General features: G+C 50.1%; 1 protein-coding gene across 7 annotated transcripts in view; it reads left to right on the plus strand.

Annotated features, from left to right (window-relative positions):
• The window catches only part of Tenm4 (teneurin transmembrane protein 4), a 652,091-nt gene that overhangs the window by 301,572 nt on the left and 330,809 nt on the right, over positions 1-19,710 (plus strand). For all 7 annotated transcript variants that reach the window (XM_050154435.1, XM_050154436.1, XM_050154432.1 and 4 more), the window contains one exon: positions 16,738-17,025. In XM_050154435.1, coding sequence (XP_050010392.1) covers positions 16,803-17,025 — 223 coding nt within the window. In that variant the 5' untranslated portion in view covers positions 16,738-16,802. Of the gene's footprint in view, positions 1-16,737; positions 17,026-19,710 lie in introns of those variants that run through there.

A 19,710-nucleotide genomic window follows, 5' to 3' on the forward strand; every position in this document is an offset into this window, starting at 1 on the left:
GTGTCTCCTCTTTGGAGAGGAGGAGGAGGAAAGCGGGAGGAAGGGAAAGGAGGGAGTACCATGGTACACCCTAGGACACAGCAGAGCAGGGATGTGGATCCTGTCCCCAGAGTGAGGGCTCTCGGTGACCACGGCTGCCCCTATCTAAGGTAGTGTGGGTGGGTGGTCTGTTAAGAAGACAGCTGGGCAAATGGGGGTTTCTGCTGCCTAGTCAAAGTCAGATGCAGCCCCTGTAATCCAGCCTGCTGAGACCGAGTAGCCTGCCCCCTCCCTCTCCTGCAGAGTGGCCTCCAAAGCTGGCACCATTAATTGAGGTTAACAACCCAAAAGGGCAGACTTGATGGAGTGACGGGCAGCGTTTCTTAATGAAAACAAATTTAGGTCTCTGATCAAGAGAACAAAGTCCCCGGGAAGCCAGGCTGCCGTGACCCAAGTGTAACATTAGATTGTGGAAGGGCAAGGGCCAGGGCTTCCCCACAGAGGGGACTAACTCAAGACCCTCCTAAAAGGCAGAGAGACGCCACAGCCACCCAGGAGACAGTTGGCGAGAGCTTGCGGAGGCAACAGAGGGATACAGCTTGGTCTCGGTGCCTGCTGGCTGCTGTCAAGGTAAACACCAGCTCAGGTACAGTCGGGATTCTTGGGACCCAGTGGTTAGGAACATACGAGAGAGCATCATTTCGGTGTAGTAAACAGAGCAGGAGGACCGAACAAAAGGAAGCAGGCATTTGTAGCCAGTCCCACGTACAGCCTGACATAGAGCTGAGGAGAGAAGGGGATGTTCTGTGCCCTTGAGTCTGCAGGTTAGGAACCATGTTCCTGGGTCTGCATGGGGGTGGACGGCACAAGCTCACCCAGGATTTCAACTAACCGGCATCTCCCATCCCAGGCAGTGGGGTTTGCGCCAGTATGCTTCTGCTCCAGCTGGGAGCCTGTTTTGATCAGAATCCTCTTAGCACAGAGATTGGCATTCCTGAAACATATGGAATTCATCCAGGAACGTTCCCTCCGAACTGTGGGGGCAGTTACTCATTTCCTTGTCTGTCTCGCCCTCGGGATGCATGGAAAATTGAAGGGCAGACCTTTGCTCTCTGGGCTAGGAGAGCAGAGCTTCGCCAGAGTTCAGGCCCTGCTAGCTATGCAACTGGGCAACAGGGTCCTCCTCCCTGGGTGTGCGTCTCCTGCCTGAGATAGCCCAGCTACTCAGAGATATTGCACTTTCATCCAGTTAGCCAATCAGTATATATTAAGTGCCTACTCTTTGAGGGGCTTGGGAGCACGCAGCTTAGAGCATATGGCTAAGCAGTCACTTAAATAGAGACTACTACCAATATAAGCAGTAAGCTATGGAAGAGGGGTAGCTTAAATCATGCAAAAACGACGGAGAGGTATACAAGTTCTAAGGTGCTGTTCTTCACTTGACTCATCTGAGTCTCACTCAGTCGCTTCACCTACGATATAGAAATTATAGTAATGCTTACAGCAGTTTCTCTTTACCATGTGATATGCTACCCCAAAATCTAGTAACTTACACTAATCCTTCATTGGTTCCGAAGGTCATGGAGCTGGGTAGGTGAGTGTGCTTAGGGGTTCACATAGGTGGCTAAATACAGTAAAATCTTGCTGCTCAGCCCTGGGTCTAGCAGCGAGATCCAAAGTCCTTTGAATCATGCTAATTGCCTAACAGTAGTAAGAAAAGGCAAGCCCTGATACTCAGGGGTCTTCCCTGCCTCTGCTATGAATTTGTTTTAGGCTTATGGCTCACAAGGTGGAAGACACATGGCCAACCCTGGAGGCAGGGTTAGGGTGCACGGGGTTTGAATACAAGGAGATGTGATTAATAGGAAGTTGTTACTCTGGCTGTCTATCAGCATACCCAGGTTCCAGGGACGTCTTGGAGATTTAGAAAGAAACACAAGACGTCTTGCCTGTGGTGTTTGTATTAATACTAATACCCAGGGTTGGATAAATATGAAGAAAGATATTGCATAGAAAACAAATGGCATGCAAAGTGTGTCTGTTTGGCTAGAACCCTAAGATGTCAGCGTTGTCCGTGGTAACGAGACTCACCAGGCTGTCATTGTCAACCTGGCGTTATCAAGGTGACATGGCTGGCGTCTGAAGTCAGACCTCCCCTAGTGCACCTGGTGCATCTGGCCTCCAAAAAGGAACATTGACCAAATGGGCAGAAAGGAGAAAGGGCAGGTGATAATCAAACTGGGCTAAGGTACAGAAACATTTATCCTGGATAAAGAGGCGTGGTCTACACCTGTTGTTGACTGAGCCCTTGCTCTGTGCCAGGGCCAAAGTGGAGTACTTCTCTTACCTCATCTAAACTTCAGGACAGCCCTGCAGAATGACAGGCAGTACTTTCATTTTCTGGATGGGGAAACTGAGGCTCAAGTACTTTAATTGTCCAAATGAGCACAGAAGCACATAAGCAGATTCGGCATTCAAATGCAGGTGTGCCTGACTCAAGATGCATCGACTCGACACCCTCATTTAAAAATATTTTGTTGAGCCACTTGTAGTGCACATACAGAAATAACGCAGAGATACTCTGTGCGTCCCTTACACGGTGTCTCCAGTCCAAGTTTGCAAGCCATTATCACGGGAGCACATGTCCCCACCGGGATGTTAGCATTGGGACACTGCATTTCCTCACCCCCGTTTCTTACTTCGCTTGAGAGTCCTTGGTTAGTTCTAAGAGTGTGACGGCGGGGACAGCTGAGTCTGCAGGAGAGGTGGCGCAACGTCCTCCAGCACAGACCTCCTTCACGATGCCCTTTGCAGCCACACTCCACCCGATCCCTCTCTGGTCTCCCCTCCTGAAGCACTGGCATTCCCAAAATGTTATGGAAGGGCTTGATTTCTGTGCTGCCCCCTCCCACCCACACACGCTCAGTATAAGTCCCCGGAGATTCATGGGTGCCGTCATTACGTCATCCCTTTTTGTCATCAAGCGGTATTCCTTGGGATTCTACTTTGATATAACCAATCCCCTGTCAAGCGACATCTGGCCCATTTCCAGCTGTTGGCTACTCAGAGTATCTCCCCAGTACATGTCGTCATGTGGGCCTTTGTGTGCACATAAGTTTCCATTTTTGAGGGCTAAATGCCCAAGAGTGCAATTGCTAGCTTGTCCAGTAATTGCATGCTCCGTTTTCTAAGCAATTTGCCAAATTATTTTCCAGGGGGGACTTGCCATTTTTCATTGTTACCAGCAATGCACGGGCGATCCAGTTTCTCTGCATCCTTGTCAGCACTGAGAGTTGTTGCTATTTTTCATTTTAGCCCTGCTGATGCGTATAGGGCGATAGTTCATAGTGATTTCAATTCCCATCTCCTTGGTGACTAACAATGCTGAGTATTTTCCCCCCTGGGCTTCTCTGCCATCTGTATAGCCTCTTTGGTAAGATATTTACTCATCTCTTTGGAGTGTTTGTTTAGTTCACTATTGAGTTTTGGGTTCCTGGTGGGATCTCCCTGCTAGGCCTTTGTCGACGGGTGGCTTGCACAAATTTTCTCCCACTTTGTAGCTTAACTTTTCATCCTCTGCAGACTTTTGTAAAACACAAGAATTTCAGAGAAGGATGACTTACCAGTTTTTTTTTTCCTGTTTGGATGGTGCTTTTGATAAAAAGCCTGCATCTTTATCCACTATGCTCTATTGCTTTCTAGAGCCTGGGGAGAAGAAGTCTTCTCCTGGAGGAGGATTTTCTTGTTTGTGAGCTTTCTAAAGCAGAGCTAGGGCAGCAGGAAATCTCTTTTAAAGAAAGTTAAGTGTTAGCTCACTAGCAGAATGGGCCGTGTAAGGCCAGGATCGGAGGATGCTAGGTGATAGTCATAAGCGGACTGTCATCGCAGGTCCCCCAGGGCTGGCGGGGTCTGTGTGGATGTATAGAAGGGCCAGTCATCACGGGGCCATCCAGGGCTGGCGGGGTCTGTGTGGATGTATAGAAGGTCTTGTCATCACGGGTCCATCCAGGGCTGGCGGGGTCTGTGTGGATGTACAAAAGTCGCCCAGCATCTGGCGGGTCTTGGATGGCTCCCTCATTTACATTCCCTTCCAAGTCTGCGAACCTGAGAGAGTGGTTTCTAATCACCCCTGTCAGAACTTTTTAACAGACATATCTTCCATAGAATAGCCCTGTTATTAATTAAGAAAGGCTTTTTGTGGCTTAGCCAGGTACAATTGAAGCCATCAGTTACCCTGTGGTGGCAGAAAGCTCAGAGGTGAGTAGCCACTGAGGGCCATTCTCAGGGATGGAGACCTCTTCTTGGCTCCCTACTGTTCTAGCAGTTAGCACCACTGCTGCCTTCTCCACCACCTCCACCCTGGAGAGTGTTCTCCATTCTGACTGCCCTGGAGAATTCCTTTCCTTAAGACACTGAGGAGGCTTAATTACTGATGGCGAAGTCTTTTGAGCCTTTGGATGAAAGGGATGGAGGCAGTGCGTGGCTTGATTAGGCGTGTACAACTCTGGGCACAATTAGCTCCGTGAGAGGCTGGTCCTGCCTTTATCTGTCTCCAGTTCTGTGAGACTTACAGAGGCTAATTATTGAAATGAAAATTGCCTGGCCACCCAGCTACTGGCAAGAGGGCCCTAATATCTACCCTAATGACTAGAAATGGAGGCAGCTTCAGGCACTTAGGGTTTTCCCATCATTAAAGGACTTTTCTCCACCATTGCCAAATTTGAGTACCCAGACACGCAAGTGAAATTCTGCCAAAGCCGCTTACTTCTCTCTGCCTTGCTTTCTATGTGACATCCCTCTCTGGGACACCCTCACCAACCAGCCTCATGTGCCTAAGGGAGGTTGTAGTCCATGCACCATACAGAAATTCTGACACTTGACAGCCAGCTCTCTCTCCGTGTGTGTGTGTGTCTGTGTGTGTGTGTATTTGCATGCATGGTGTGTGTGCGTGTGTGTGTTTGCATGCATGGTGTGTGTGCGTGCATGTGTGGTGTGTGTGTGTGCGTGCACGCATGTGTGTGTGTGTTTGCATGCATGGTGTGTGTGCGTGCATGTGTGGTGTGTGCAGGTGTTCTGAAAGATCAGGGAAGTCCTCAGACACAGATATGATACTCACCATCTTGTATGGTGGACTGAGGCTGTGGAAGGACCCAGGAAGAACCTAACAGCTTCTGGCCCCTCACTTCTGGACCATAGCTGTGCCTCAGCCTCCCTCACTATAACATCAAGTCCCATGCAGTCCTTGGGATCCCAGGCTGTTGCTACCCATGTTCAAATCTCAGGAGTCATGTTGATTCCAGGGAGGTGTTCTCTAAAGAGAAATTTGGATTTGGAATGTACGTTTGGGAAAGGCTAGGTTCGTGGGACCTGGGGCTCCAGCCACCTGAACAGGTGCTTGGTGACCGAGGAGAGGCTGCTGTAAGCAGAGGTGATAAAAATAAGAAGTTCCTAGCTGGGTGGTGCTGGAGAGCGCACCCTGGTGGTGAGGATAGGGAGAGCCCGTGGGCTGACCAAAGCTGATCAAGATATATGATGTGAAAGCCACACAGAGTAAACACAAAGTTTTTTTAAAGGATTAAAAATTATTGAATGAAATAGGAACAGGTGGCTATGGAGATGCCCAATCAGAAAACGGGGATATTAAAGAAACATAAACGTTTGAGATATTAGGCCATCAAGATGGCTCAGCAGGTATAGTCATTTGCCTACAAGGCTGACAACCTGAGTTCTATCCATGGGCTATACATGATGGGAGAGAACCAACTCCTAGAAGGTGATGTCTGACCTTCAGGCTCGCACCATGACAAACCCAGTCACACACACAGTAGTCAAGTAGATAAACCTAGTAGACAATTAAAATATCAAGTGGGATAAACTTGGATTTGATGCAATTAAAAGAATTTATGTAACATACCTGCATCTCAGGAAGTCACAGAAATAAACTAAGAAAAAGTGGTTAAGAAATATAGATAATAATTTGACAGTCCCTACGAATGTATCTGAGAGGAGGAGGAAGGGGAATAAAATACATTGTATGGTATTCTCAAAGAATTAACTAAAAACGTATTTTTAAAGAAAGTGATGTTCTTGCCCCTGCCACACTCGGATCCTGGGTCAGTCCCCAAAGGCTCTGAGCCCATAGTATTATAGCCAATGAGTAGCATTTCATTGAATGTTTTACTGTTTCCAGAAGCCTTGAACGGCTGCCTGCTGCCCTGAGAGCCGGGTAGCACCCTCAGTTCCCCCCTCCCCATCCGCTGAGGAGGAGGCCTGGTGGGAGCCCCTGGTAATTGCAGGCTAAGACTTGGCCTCAGTAGGATGTGTTCAATCAACCAGCGTCTCCGCTCGACGCTGAATATTTCATAGTGCAGGTCTAGACCCAGCCCATGGAAAGTCGGGAGAAAAGAAAACTTCATGCATAGTTGGCATCCAAACAGACTGAGTTGCTGCCTCAACTCTTGCCAGGGCTTCCTGGGAGAAAGGACAGAGATACTAGTCAGTGAACTTTGGCAGAGGTAGGGAATGTCTCAAGGTGGTGTTTATGGAGAAACTGGAGTCCAGGAGGATTTGAGAAGTGGATGGGACCGGCTTCCTCAGGGAGGATGGAGAAGGATGCAGTGGAAAGAGAGGACATCAATCTATCAAGGCCCCAGCAGCTTCCCCTGGGAAAGCCAAGGGACGATGAAGAAGATATTCCTCTCTGGTCCACTGAGTGACTCCAGACTCAGCCTGGTGGCTGAGTTCAGAGATCATCTCCCCAGACAGCAGAGGCCTAGAGTTCTAGAAGTCCCATCTCTGTCCTTAGGCCATCTGTGTCCGTTGTTCCTTTGCCTCCTCTGTGCTGGACTTAAGAGTAGATGTGTTTGACCTTCTGACAGCTTTGTGGTTCCTTGGAGACCAAATCCAATCCAGCTCCTCAGTCCATACCCCAGGATTTTATAAGGGCCAGATTAGAAGAGGGAGAGGATACTAAGGAAGACAGACCTGGGGGGAATTTACCTAGAAGGCTGCTACTTGAAGACCATCAGAGACTCAAGGTCTCTGTCTCTGACGAAGAACTCAAGGACACAGACTGGCCCTATCTTCAGTCTGGAAGGATTATTCTGGGGAATGAAACACCAGACATACTTCCTAGACTCCCAGGGAATAGGGCTGAGGCCAAGAGAAGGAAGGAAGCTGAAAGGAGGCAGATTTTTGACTCTATAACAGGAAGTAAAAGCTGTTAAGCAGAGCTGTCCCAGAGTGGAGGTCACGTAACGACGACTCAGTAGAAATGAGACCAAGAGACATCAAGCACCCATTGAGTGTCACCTTCCGTCTGAGCTCTGAGGTGATAGATTCTGTAAGAGGGTCTTTGACTGATCTGTGGCTTCGGGAGCAAAACCTGGACGGAGCGCGATTGTAGACACCACAGCCATCCTAAAGCCTCCTGCAGACTGACGTCCTGCTGTGTCCCTGAGTCCTGGACATGCCCAGCCCTTTGAAGGGGAACCCTCTGGCTCGGGATCAGAGTCTCTGTCCTTTGATGCCTGGCCTCTGACAAACCTCCAACAGAAGGCAAGATGGCTCCGGCAAATAGTGGCACCATCTGTCATCTGCCTGGCAGCCACTGATTAGAGATGTCCCCACAGCCAGGCTGGGCACAGGGCCATGCTCCAGCCAGCTCACTCCCAGTGAAGCCCTCTCCCTGGCCCAGAGTGCTGCTCCGTTCCAGGCTACTAAGGAACTGCTGTGAGCAGACCAGAGGCCAAGTGGACCGCCGGAGGAGCTGGTTCTATTAAAAATGAGATGATAGAACATTGGCACAAATTAGAACGGGGATGAGCAGGGAGGAAGTAGTATGGGTCGGTTTAAAGTTTGAGCCTTGGACAGGACAGCTGAGATGTGACTCCTACCCATACCATCCTCCTAACGTGGTCCCCTGAGCAAGCATTTCACCTGTCTGATCCTGGGCTCTCATCTGCAAACTGCGGAGAGGGTATGGTGCGGCTTCAGTGGGGGAGTAGACGAGAATACTTTGCTCTTAGTCAGCACTCTCAACTGCACTGCCCCCTATTTAAATGGTGAGGGGTCCCCCCTAGTAACAGGGCTATGCAAATGTGTTCGGGGTGTAATGGGGGTATAAATGTGGAAGCCAGAGCTGTAGGATCCGTCCTGGTGTCATGAATGTGTGCATCCCTTTGATGCTGCAGGCCTTTCTTTCCCAAATCCCTAACATGAGGGAAAAGACGCCTCCCCTTCGGGTCTGCGAGTCCAGCACAGAATGTGGACCATGCCTTTCCTATCGCAGCTGAAAACAAAGAGCAATCGCTGAAAGACTAAGGAAAGTAAGATTTATGCTTTTGTACATGCCCAGGACTCCCCGGGACCTTCATTCTGCAGAACACATGTTAGCTCCAAAATGTTTAGGGGCCTTTCTGACACAGAGAACTAAAAATACCACCCTCTGCTTATGTTAAGCAAAACTGATAAAACTTCAGCCCAGCAGGAATTCAGTCAATTTCCTGACTGGGTTTGGGTAAGCAGGTGATAACAGCCCTCTCCCCTGTGGGCTGTGTAGGGGGAAAGATGTATTGGCAGCCGAGGCCTTGCTGTCTATGGATGTCTCCCACCCAGATGTTCGATGCTCTGCCTCTACGTAAATACAACTGGGGGCCATCTGAAAGGTCCAGATGTGAGCTTCTCCCCAGACATGGATGCTTTGTTTCTGAGACAAGCCTTCTGCACAAACCCCACACCCAGCTCGTTCTCCTGGACAGTTTGAGCCCTACCCTGCTGGGGCAGGCCTCAGTGTCTCTGAACGCAGTTGAAGGTACCCTCCCTGAGGACTTTGCTGAGTCTTTGGCCGGCATTCTCTGCCACATGCACTCTGCTTTTCCTGTCCGCTGGTATTATGAAAATGTATGTCTTCGAGCAGGAGGCTCTTTCCACACCGCAGGTTTCGTCTCCCACATCTTCTTTCCCCATAGTCTGAACTCCAGGAATAACCTGGCTCCTTTCTGCTCAAGGTCATTCATCCATGTGGTGACCTACAACTGTGTGTTTTCATGCCAGCTGGCAACTCATTATAATCCTATGTAATTAGAATGGGCTTGAAAATACCAAATTCCAAATTCCACCCTTGCTCTAAGATTTAGCGTGGTTTCACAAAGTTCGGGGTTTAGTTGGTAATGTATGGGCGAGGCTGGCGGCTCGGTGGTAAAATGCTTGCTGTGCATGCACAAATACCTGAGTTCAGATCCCCCTTGTGCTGGATGGGCAGGCACTAGAGGATCCAGCAGCCTCGCTGTCTAGCCAGCCCAGCTGAACCGGTGAGCTCTTGGTTCAGCGAGAGACCCTGCCTCAAAATATGGAGCGGAGAGCAACAGAAGACGACAAACCATACACACCTCTGCCCTCCACATGCGTGCAAGGGCACATACAAGCACGTGAGACATTGATAATGTACGTGGGCCTTAGGCTGTAGCGTGGGGCACATTTTCAGTTTATCAGAGCAGTCTGGAAGCCACTAATCTGTGCCACTTTTCTCTCCTGATCTCAAAACCCTCAACTGTGCTCAACTTCTCCATGGTGAAGCTTTAGACATGTCCTTGCTTTAGATACCACTATGGTCCCTGGTGGAAGACCCTGACCTTCTTCTGCCGCTGGCCTCTCTCAGCCTGGCCTGGTGGCCCTGGGACACTCTCCCTTGTCTTCCCTCCTGTCTGAATTGCCTGCTGAATAGAGGCTCCTGGGGATCACAAGCTAAGCACGCGCTCACCCTGGGCTCGACCTCTGATGCTTCAAGTGAAGCTTGAACAGTTAGACAAGACTTCAGCGCTTGGAGAAGAGGGGGGATACCATAAGGGAGGCGGAGGGAGACTCCTGCGGTGCCAGCGTGTGCCCCTGCAGTACTGAAATAAAAAGGGGATTTAGCAGTGATGTGCCTGGTGACTCGGCCTGTGCTGCTAGGTGTGCAATGCTTTTCTTGGCTTTTTAGCATTTATTCTGCTTCAAATATAGACCCAGACATGAGAGACCCATGTGATGTAGAGTAATTCACTTTTACCCTCCTTGAGCTTTTGTTATCTCATCGCTAAAACAAGAACAAGAGAAAATAGAAAATAAGGGAATGACACCTAGCTTGCACCGTTGCCATGGGAACTGGGAATAATATGCACACAGTAACCGGGACACAAAAAGGCATTAAGTGAACAGGGGTTTTGTTTGTTTCTTTACTTGTTCCGTTTGTTTCAGGCAGAGTCTCATGTAGCCCAGGCTGTGCTTCAATTCTCTGTGTAGCCAAGGCTGGCTGAGTTTGGGCTCCTGTTCCTCTTGCTTCCCCTTCCCAGATGCTGAAATTGCAGGTGTGTGCAGTTGAGCGCAACATAAACCGATTGCATACGCGGCTTCTCTTAGCTTCGTGTTTCCAATGGTGGTCCTTTAACCCACAGCCTTGCACATGCTAATCAAGAACTCTGCCCCTGAACTCTAAGTGCAGGTCCCTTTATGTATGTCTTTGTTGGGTCTTCTCCTATCCGAAATGCTACTCTGATCCCCATCACCACCCCTGGCCTCCCCATTTCCACACACCTCCTCAAACATTCAGATCCTTCCAAAACTAGCTCCGTATGAAGGGAGACCACACCAAACCAAAGTCAAAACACGAACATGTGGCAAGAGCGTCTGCTTCAAAGGAATTGAGGGCCCAAGTTCAAATCCCCAACACACATACACAAAAGAAGGGATGGCCGTACAACAGCCGGTAACATATTCAGCACCGTGAGGTTCTCTGGAGTGTGGTGGTCACCAGCCCTACCGTCAGCCTCCATGAGAGACCCTGACTCAAAGGAACAGGGAGGAAAGCAACCAAGCATCACAGCCAGCGTCCACCATTGGCCTCCACACACATGTCATATATACCACACACACACATACATACATGAATCCCACCATTGGCCTCCACAGGCAGGTGCGGCACACACATACATACGTGAATCCCGAATGCTGAGTGTAGAATCCGAGAGTCCTGGGTTCAAGTCCAAGCCTTGTCCTTTATCCACCATGTGAACTGGAGCATCCTGACCTCTGTGATGAGAAGCGTGAGCCAGGGTGGGAAGGCTACGCTCTGTACTCAATACATATATTTCTCCTGCCCTCCTGTCCCAGCCCCTTTCTCTGGCCACTGATAGACCAAATCAGATACCCATATCAGAGTCTAACAAGAAACGAAGAAATCTGCAGTTCCTAATTTGTCAGTTTCCACTGATGGACTTTCCTCTGACACTTTAGCCAGGCAGAAAGCAAGGCTTCTGGCCCGAGCATCTCTGGAGACAGCAGCACAGTGACCGGCTGCTCTGCTGCTCTCCCAGAAAGGGTTCGTTCTCACTGGACCTTTGTGGTGCTGGGGCTGGCGCTAGAGAAGACTCCCAAAGAGTCGTGCTTAGGAGAGACTGGCCGCTGCGCCCGTGCCAAGGACTTGATGGCTCCTAGGTGTGGTCAGCATCAGCGTCCTCACACATGGACCGCCAGCGTCAGCGGGGGCCACAGTGGCAGCTGCCTCATGGAGGTAGAGGCCCACAGCCTGGCCCACTATTGACTCCTTGGATATGTATTCACTTTTCCCCAGAGCACCCTTAAACGTCCCCATCTGCTTAAGTTAGATCACGGTTTGCATTCTTAAGAATATTTTGGGTAGAAACAAAACCAAAAATGAGGGTGATGATGAAGACAGTAACAATGGCATTAATCAAAATTTCTTAATCCCTTATACTGACATAGAGCATTGCAGTTGGCAAAGAACTATTTATTATCTTAGCTTGAGGAACCTTCCAGAGTCACACAGTTAGGAGGTGGCCAGAGCTCATCCTGCCCCTGAGAGGAGTCATGGCAGCCTCCTGATGACCTTCCTGTCATCTCCAGCTGGTTATTAGCTCCTCTAAACCCCTGCTTCTTCCATAAAATGGACCAAGTCACAGAAATGGAGACCGTGAGAACAGTAGCCCATGCCAGCCGATTGCAAATTGTTCTGGAACTCTATGCCCTGGGTGTGACTGAGTTGCCTCTTGAAATCTGAAGTTCAGGAAATGCCATATAAGGGAGCATCAAGTGAGCATCTTCTGGCTTTGTGATTATGTGATGGAGGGCGTCAATAGCAGAACGGAACGTGGGGGAGGCCCATGCTTAGGCCCCACTTCCCTCTCCTAGGAAGCCCCCAATCTCCTCTGGAGGCCCCAAACCTCATGATCTCCTCTAAACCTAATCATTTCCCAAATACCATCAACACAACCATGGTGTGAAGGAGGGGCCGGGAGGGGTGGGAAGAGACGCAAAGCCCATTCAAGGCATAGCAGTGGGTAAGAAAAATACAAGGTGTGTTGAGGCAATGTGTTCTCCCCTGCTGGTCCTCGACCCATCCATGGATCGCAGAGCCACGCACAGGAGCACCTCCCGCGCCATCTCCCCATCCTTCTGTCAGGAGCCGCAGGTGGCTGCAGGCTTCCAGGGAGCTCGTTCTCCTATCATTCCACTCTCACCCGAGCTCTTCTCGCTCTGCTAAACACCAATTTACGTGTGAACTCTCTCTGACCCCCTATCTGTACAGAAACATAAATATTTACTGAATCGCTATGTTAAGAGGGGAAGGCGGGCTCTCCTTGCTTCTGCTCTGCTTGGGGACATCCCTGTTGGTAGCGGCGTTCTTGGGAACGGGGCATGCAGCTGCGTTCTTCATCTTAAAGCTGTTGTGTTCAGTCAGAAGAGCCACACTGGTGGGGAGTGTTGTCGCCCACTAGTTTAGCAGACCTAGTAGCATATATTTCGGTGAGGTGCTCCTGTTTTGATGGTAACTGACATCTAGTTGAGGCCTTCTCAGTTATGCCTTTGAAAATGGGGTTTCTGGAGATTTAATACATATTGAGTGTTAATTGTGTGCCGGGGGCATGTATTGACACATTGAATTCCCAGAGCAGCCAAGAGAGGCTTTGCTGGTAAGGAAACTGAAGCATAGATAGGTTAAGTATCTTGCCCTAAAGCCACCCAGCTGGTCAGTGCAGGGAAACAAACCTGAGCACAGGCTGATCACAGCATTCAAAGGACACATGTAAGTAGCACCTCTAGTTTAGTTTTTACATTCAACTAGTTTTGTTGTGAGATATTACTAAAGCAAGCCGCCGAAAGTTTGCTGGGGTCACAGGAATGAAGTTCGTGCCAAACAGTCCTCTATTCCCTGATTTGCTCAGGGAGCATCTGCAAGCACCACAAAGGTCAGGCCTGTCCTAAAGGGTAGGTAGACTCCCTTCTGTACTCGAAGGTACAGTAGCCGCTCGTCTATGTGTCCCAGAAAGGAGCGACACGCCCCTCGTGGCGGGGACTGTGCCCCCTGCACAAGGAAGTGGACATGGGCCTAGGGATGGAACGAGATGATCTGAATCTAGAAGTTCATTTCGGTTAAGAAGCTAGAATTGGTCCTGGCAGCTAGGCCGTGATGCAGAGGGGGCACGAGCAGATCGATGGTATGAACTGGGCTTTGGGAATTCAACCGGCACAGCCGAGGAGGGCAAAACCGTCCAACAAACCATGTGCCAAATTCAGTTTCCTGGGTCATAACGTATGACCGTGGGCAAGAGAGTCACCTTCCTAGACAGATTTGTGAGTAGTCCTACGACCCATATAGGAGGATTAGCACAGCAATCTGACACGTGATCACTTATGACAGCAGGTAAATTAAGCACCCAGTAAATATTGGCTCGCACCCCAAATATATTTTCTACTGCTGGTGCTAATTTGGTGTGATTATGAGTGCGTTAGTACTGCCTGTTCATGATAGCTAATCTTTATTGTGTGCGTGCGTGTGTGTGCATGTGTGTGTGTGCGCGTGTGTGCGTGTTGTGTGTGTGTGTGTTCATATCAGCAGCATTTCCCCCATTCCTGGGCTAGGGAAGCCACAAGGCTCACCCAGATTAAACCAGAACAGTGCTATGGATCAAAAGCCATTACTAAATCCTAATATCAATTTAAAGAGTTATAATCAGCCTTCCTTTAAAAATTAAAGATCGATGGGCTAGAGAAATAACTCAGTAGTTAAAAGTGTTTGTTCCTCTTTCAGAGGACCCATGTCAGGTAGCTCACAACCAGCTGTAACTCTAACCCTGGGGAAATGAGGTGCTCTCTCCTGACCTCCGTAAGCGTGCACACATGCCCCCCCCCACATACACACACAATCTTTTTTTTAAAAAAAAAAAAAAACTATTAGATTAACCTGGGAACTATGAGCAAGCATTAGCTTCCATGCTTCTATAACTTTTATAGATTTTTCTGCTTCCAGTAACATATTCCATAAATATATTCACTTACCAAAGTATGTATGGGATGCATTGCGAGTTGGTTTCTAAGCTGAGAATTGCAGACAGGGAATTCTGAAGACCCCAGGAGAGAAGGTGTGGATGCTCTCTGGTCTTCCCTGTGGCCTTGCTTTTCACACCCTCAGAACTTGGTCTTGGCAGTGAGTGTTGGGAGGCTGAGCATCAAGACAGCAGAACTCAAGGGCTGGAGAGATGGCAGAATACACTTCTGGATCCCCATATGGGGATCCAATGCTCTGTCTCCTGGCTTCTGCAGGTACCAGACACACCCTTGGTACACATACATACCTACATTCGGAGAAAGCATTCATACACACAAAATAAAAATAAGTAAATATTTTTTCAAAGATGACAGAATTTAGAGCCTAGATTTGGGCCTTCATCATATGAACTAATTCTTGTGTGTCTTGGGTTAAACCACTGCCCGATTATCAAGCATGTTTTGAAAATGAAGACCCCAAGAAATTCACTCTGTATTGACTGCTTCTAGGTACAACTTTGGTCTCTGTAGTAATAATGACTTCGCTTCTACTGACTCATGTTACATGCCTAGGTGGGAAGCTGAATGGTTCAGGATCCATGACAACAGTCACATGTTTGATTCATGGTTTTTATGCAGCACCAATAAAATCACAAATGTTTATGCTCTGAAAAATGAAGGAAAATATGTCAGGAAAAGTCTAGAGTAAGCACTCGGGATCCATAATCCCTCCAAAGACATCGAGCGCTAACTCCAGACCATCTCCTTGCAAAGTGGTTGTGGCGTTCAGCTTAGGGTATAGGGCTGGTCTTAGTGTGTCCAGAGGGCTTGTTAAGAGGGTGGACAGAGTCTCCCACTGGAGTAGAGCTAGGAGCTACTTTGGAGAGACTATTTGAGGAAGGAAGGAAGAGGGGAAAGGAGGGGAGAAAGGGGTGGAGAGAGGGAGGGAGGGAGGGAGGGAGGGAGGGGGAGAGGAAGGAAGGGAGAGAGGAAGGAAGGGAGAGAGGAAGGAAGGGAGAGAGGAAGGAAGGAAGGGAGGGAGGGAGGGAGGGAGGGAGGGAGGGAGGGGGAGAGGAAGGAAGGGAGAGAGGAAGGAAGGGAGAGAGGAAGGAAGGGAGAGAGGAAGGAAGGAAGGGAGGGAGGGAGGGAGGGAGGGAGGGAGGGAGAGGGAGAGGAAGGAAGGGAGAGAGGAAGGTCGGTCTGAAGATCTGATGCAGGTGCCTATGACCACAAGCCGACCTGCTAGTCCTCCAACCAAATCAGGCTTTGTTTGTCCTGCAACATGTTGCGAAATCAAAAATAAAAAAGTTTATATCTTTAAATAACGTATTTCAATTCAAAATCCAAATTCCCAGCTCATCTTAAAATTTCAGAAGACATCTCCCAACCCTTCCCCGCCAAACACCAGTGGCACCATTGGCAGACACTAAATGCCACTCTGGCTGGCAGAGTCTTGTCCAGCAAGAGCCCCCGGTTGTGTTTCGTTTATCACAGAGCCTCCTGCTCTGCCATTTTTTCTAGCCAAACAGTGAAGAAGGAAATGTTTTGCACACCCATGTTGTTGTGATGAGTGGAACAGAACTGAGGAGGTTGTAGGCTTCCAGAAAGGAAGGCACGGCGTCTGGTCAGTCGTTTGAATGAAACATCGATTTCCTCCTGTACTGAACTCCTGGCCTGTTCTGGGGTGGGGAGAGCTTGTGTCTGTGCCCCAGACTAAAGAAAGACTCTGGAAGGAGAAACGAAGATGCCATTCACCTAAAAGCTCTCAGGCCTTCAGAACAGAGCAATAAATCCGCTGCCATTCTGACCTGGGTGAGCAGAATCTCAGCGTAGTGTTAATGTGTAGCCAGGATGGCCAGTCATTGAAAAAAAAAACATGGATAGCAACAAATGCTGGTGAGGATATGGACAGGCGAAAACCCCGGTATACTCCTGGTGTGGAAGTCAAAGCAGCCACAGTTTAAATCAGTGTGGAGATGGCTGCTGGAGACAGTAATGGTGTCTGCAGACCTACAGTCACTTAAAATAAGTCCCAGCCTGGCTATGGTCCATCATCTCTCAGATACACCAAGAGCCCCTAAATCAGGGTCAGGCCCTCTCTCAGATGAGAAGTAGCAAGGATTCTTCTGCCTCCAAATATCACTGGGCGCCAGCACCCTCCCGTCTTTGTTGGCAGCCCCACTGATCTCCATCCCTAGAGGAAAGCATGGGGTATCCTCAGGTAGGTAGGCCCAGCAACAGAAAGAGAAAGGATTGTCCGTAAGAGGTGCCCTACGCTGCTGGCTGCAGGGTAGCAATGGCGCCTGCCCACACCTCAGCAGCCTGGTCTTTGACTGGCTTTGCTCCAAGAGTACTTCGGGTCCAGGGCAGACACTGGCGTTGCCTCTCCCAACCCAAATCTGAGGCTCAGCATTGCTTCGCTTTTCCCCACTGCAGCCCGCTCGGCCCTGAGTGCGGCAAGGGCCCAATTCGTGGATGTGGACGAGCGTGGGCCGGAGGCCATGGAGGTGAAGGAGAGGAAGCCCTACCGCTCGCTGACCCGGCGCCGCGAGGCTGAGCGCCGCTACACCAGCTCGTCGGCAGACAGCGAGGAGGGCAAGGTCCCGCAGAAGTCCTACAGCTCCAGTGAGACCCTGAAGGCCTATGACCAAGATGCCCGCCTAGCCTATGGCAGCCACGTCAAGGACATGGTACCCCAAGAGGCCGAGGAGTTCTGCCGCACAGGTGAGTGCACGCCGTAGTGTGGACTGAACCCGAAAGAATACAGGTGGTGCGTGACTGAAAATGCAGGTGAGCTGGACTCTAGAGAGGGAGGAGGTGACTCTAGAGAAATCCAAGTTCCTGCTCTTTGGGGGCCCTGGATCTGCTGAGAGTCTACCCTACAGTTCATACTGGGACAGACATGTTTTCTGGGCCAGCTGCCTTGCTCAGAATGCTGGCTGGAGGCTGGGCTCGGGTACCAGCCTGGAATCAAGCTTTTCCGCTACCCCTGGTCCTTGTTAGCTGGCCTTGAGCAGTCTCCCTGCTGCTGTGACTGGTGAGGGGGACAGAGGTGTGGACACCTGTAAGTTGTAAGCAGTGATAACAGAGGTAGGGGTCAGATAAACACCAGTGCTTAGTTTGTGGGTTTATCCATTCAAGGAGCATATCTTAGCACCTTCTCAGTGTGAGCTGCGTGACCTTGGGAGATCCCGCTCCTGGGATGATTAGACTGAACCGCTTAGCAACTGGGAGATATCCTGCTGTTAGATACCCCCCCCCGCCCTCTTCCATCCAGTCCTCAGCCAAGTCTAGCCACTCTTTCCCAGAATACCTCTCTGCAGAACCCCGTGTCTGCTTCCCCTCTGCCACTGCCCAGTCCTGGACATGGTTATATGTCCTGGAAGATTGACCTCGATGACCATCCAACCCACAGCTGCCCATTCAGGCATAAGCCTCAGTGAAGCCCGAGAGTGACTCCCAACACTAGGAGTCCTTCCTCAGTTTCCTCCTTGGCTCCCTAGAATTTTTTGTCTCCGGCCTCTCCACCCCACCCACGGCCTAGCCCATCTGAACGGTTGTTGCATCCTGCAACTGTGATTGCTTCCTACTGTAGAGTCTTCAAGGAGCCTGTTGTCCTGCTCCAGACCTCTGTGAGTCCTGGTAGGTGACCCTGTTCCTTCCCAATGACAGCAGTCTGTGGGATTCTGCCCTGTGCTCCTCCCCTCCCCAGACAGCATCCGCCACGCATGATTTAGACATGTGCTATGTAATTTAGACATGTTTTAGCAATGCTGTTTAATCCTCACAGCAACCCCAGATTGAATCGTGTTTCCAAGATCAAACAAGAAAGAGGAGCATGCAGGCATACACACATGCACACACACACACACAAACACACATATGTATCTATGGCCTCATTCCCATTCCCTCCCGCAGGCCTGGGTCCACACGAAAGCTGCCCCACTAGCAAGGCTGCCTCTCAGGCTTGAAAACTGTCGTCTCCACAGCTCTTCCCTGGCTCATGATTTAGAGCTTCTGCCCTGGCATCCGACAGATCCGGATGTGAATCTGGCTCTGCACTGGTTCCAGCCCTCAGCATCCTCACCTGTACAGAGGGACAATGGCACCTGATGGTAGGGTGCTCGTGAGGGTTAGTGAGGACTGTAAACAATATCCTTGCCACCAGAGCCTGGCATGGAACCCATGCTTTATGAATGCTACTGTGACTTTATATTGTCACCTCTGAGCCTCAGGGAAGGCAAGAGACAAAATACCTCCAAGCTTTCCTCTAGCCCTGCCCAGCCCGTGCTCAACAAAACTAAGTGAGCCCACAGCTCAGATGCAAGCCCAGCGCAGCAGGCCGAGGAAAGGAGTCCCTCTGGTCCCGGGGAAGAACATCTAGGCATCTTCAAACATGTGCCGTCCCGTTTTTGCTAACGGCCATCTGGGATCTTAAAAGATCGCTTGAAGGACCAGGGCATGGGTTATCCCCCGACTGAAGGAAGCTCAGGTGACCTCCAGCCCAGAGTTTGCAGTTAGACTCTGAGAGAGGTTAGGATGGCGACCCAGGGTCTGGGCTCTTCAAGAAAGAGACCATGTGGTGAAATGACTCTCCCACCTCACAGAGGGGCCCAGTTGGCTCACTGGGATCCCTAACTCTCGGACTTGGCCCTTACCTTGCAACCCTTCTCTATCCAGATGCCTCTGCTCATCTACGGTACGAATGCCAAATCTGTCAGCTTAAAAGGGAACGGAGGGAAAGCCCTACGGAAATCAATGCGGCTTAGGCTGTTTTCACTAAGCAGAGCAGCCATTCTTTATGAGTGGCCTCTCTTGAGAGGGTTAACCCAGCGAGCGCGGCTATGGGCTTGGTGGAGAGCTGGAGAGGACGAGAGTGCACACAGCAGCCAGGACTCGGAATCTGCAGAGACCTGGGAAGGACCTGGGGACTGGGGCTCCAATGTGCACGTCATCACTTGTTCTTAGAAGGAGAAAAACGTATGAGAGAGGAGTGGAGTATGGCACACAGGGGTAAGGTTCCAAGCATGTAACCTTTGGTCAGGTCAATTCCCCAGCCGATCCCAACATTTGACTGGCCACTGAGCAGAGCCCGGAGGTCCCTGAGGTCCAGGGCCTGCTGACATGAGATTAAATTGTCTGGCTTCTGGATCTGAGGGGGTAATGGATGGGGGGGGGGGAAGAGAAGTGGCTGGAACAGCAAGGGCAGAGTAAGGGGGGAACTAGCGGCTCCAGATACTGATGCATTTTTTATCCACAAGCATGGGAGGGTTTTACGACTTTGCCCTCAAATCGTGGCTGTGCCAGCCTCTGAACCCTTTCCCATTCCAAATTCCTCTGGCCTGTCCAGGAAAGAACTCTTGGTTCCAGAGATGTATGTAGGGCTCACCCAAGAAGTTTCTGCCCCAG

Source organism: Alexandromys fortis, unplaced genomic scaffold, assembly GCF_014885135.2.
Source record: "Alexandromys fortis isolate MF-2015 unplaced genomic scaffold, M_Fortis_MF-2015_v1.1 scaffold_77, whole genome shotgun sequence".
NCBI classification, from domain to species: domain Eukaryota; kingdom Metazoa; phylum Chordata; class Mammalia; order Rodentia; family Cricetidae; genus Alexandromys; species Alexandromys fortis.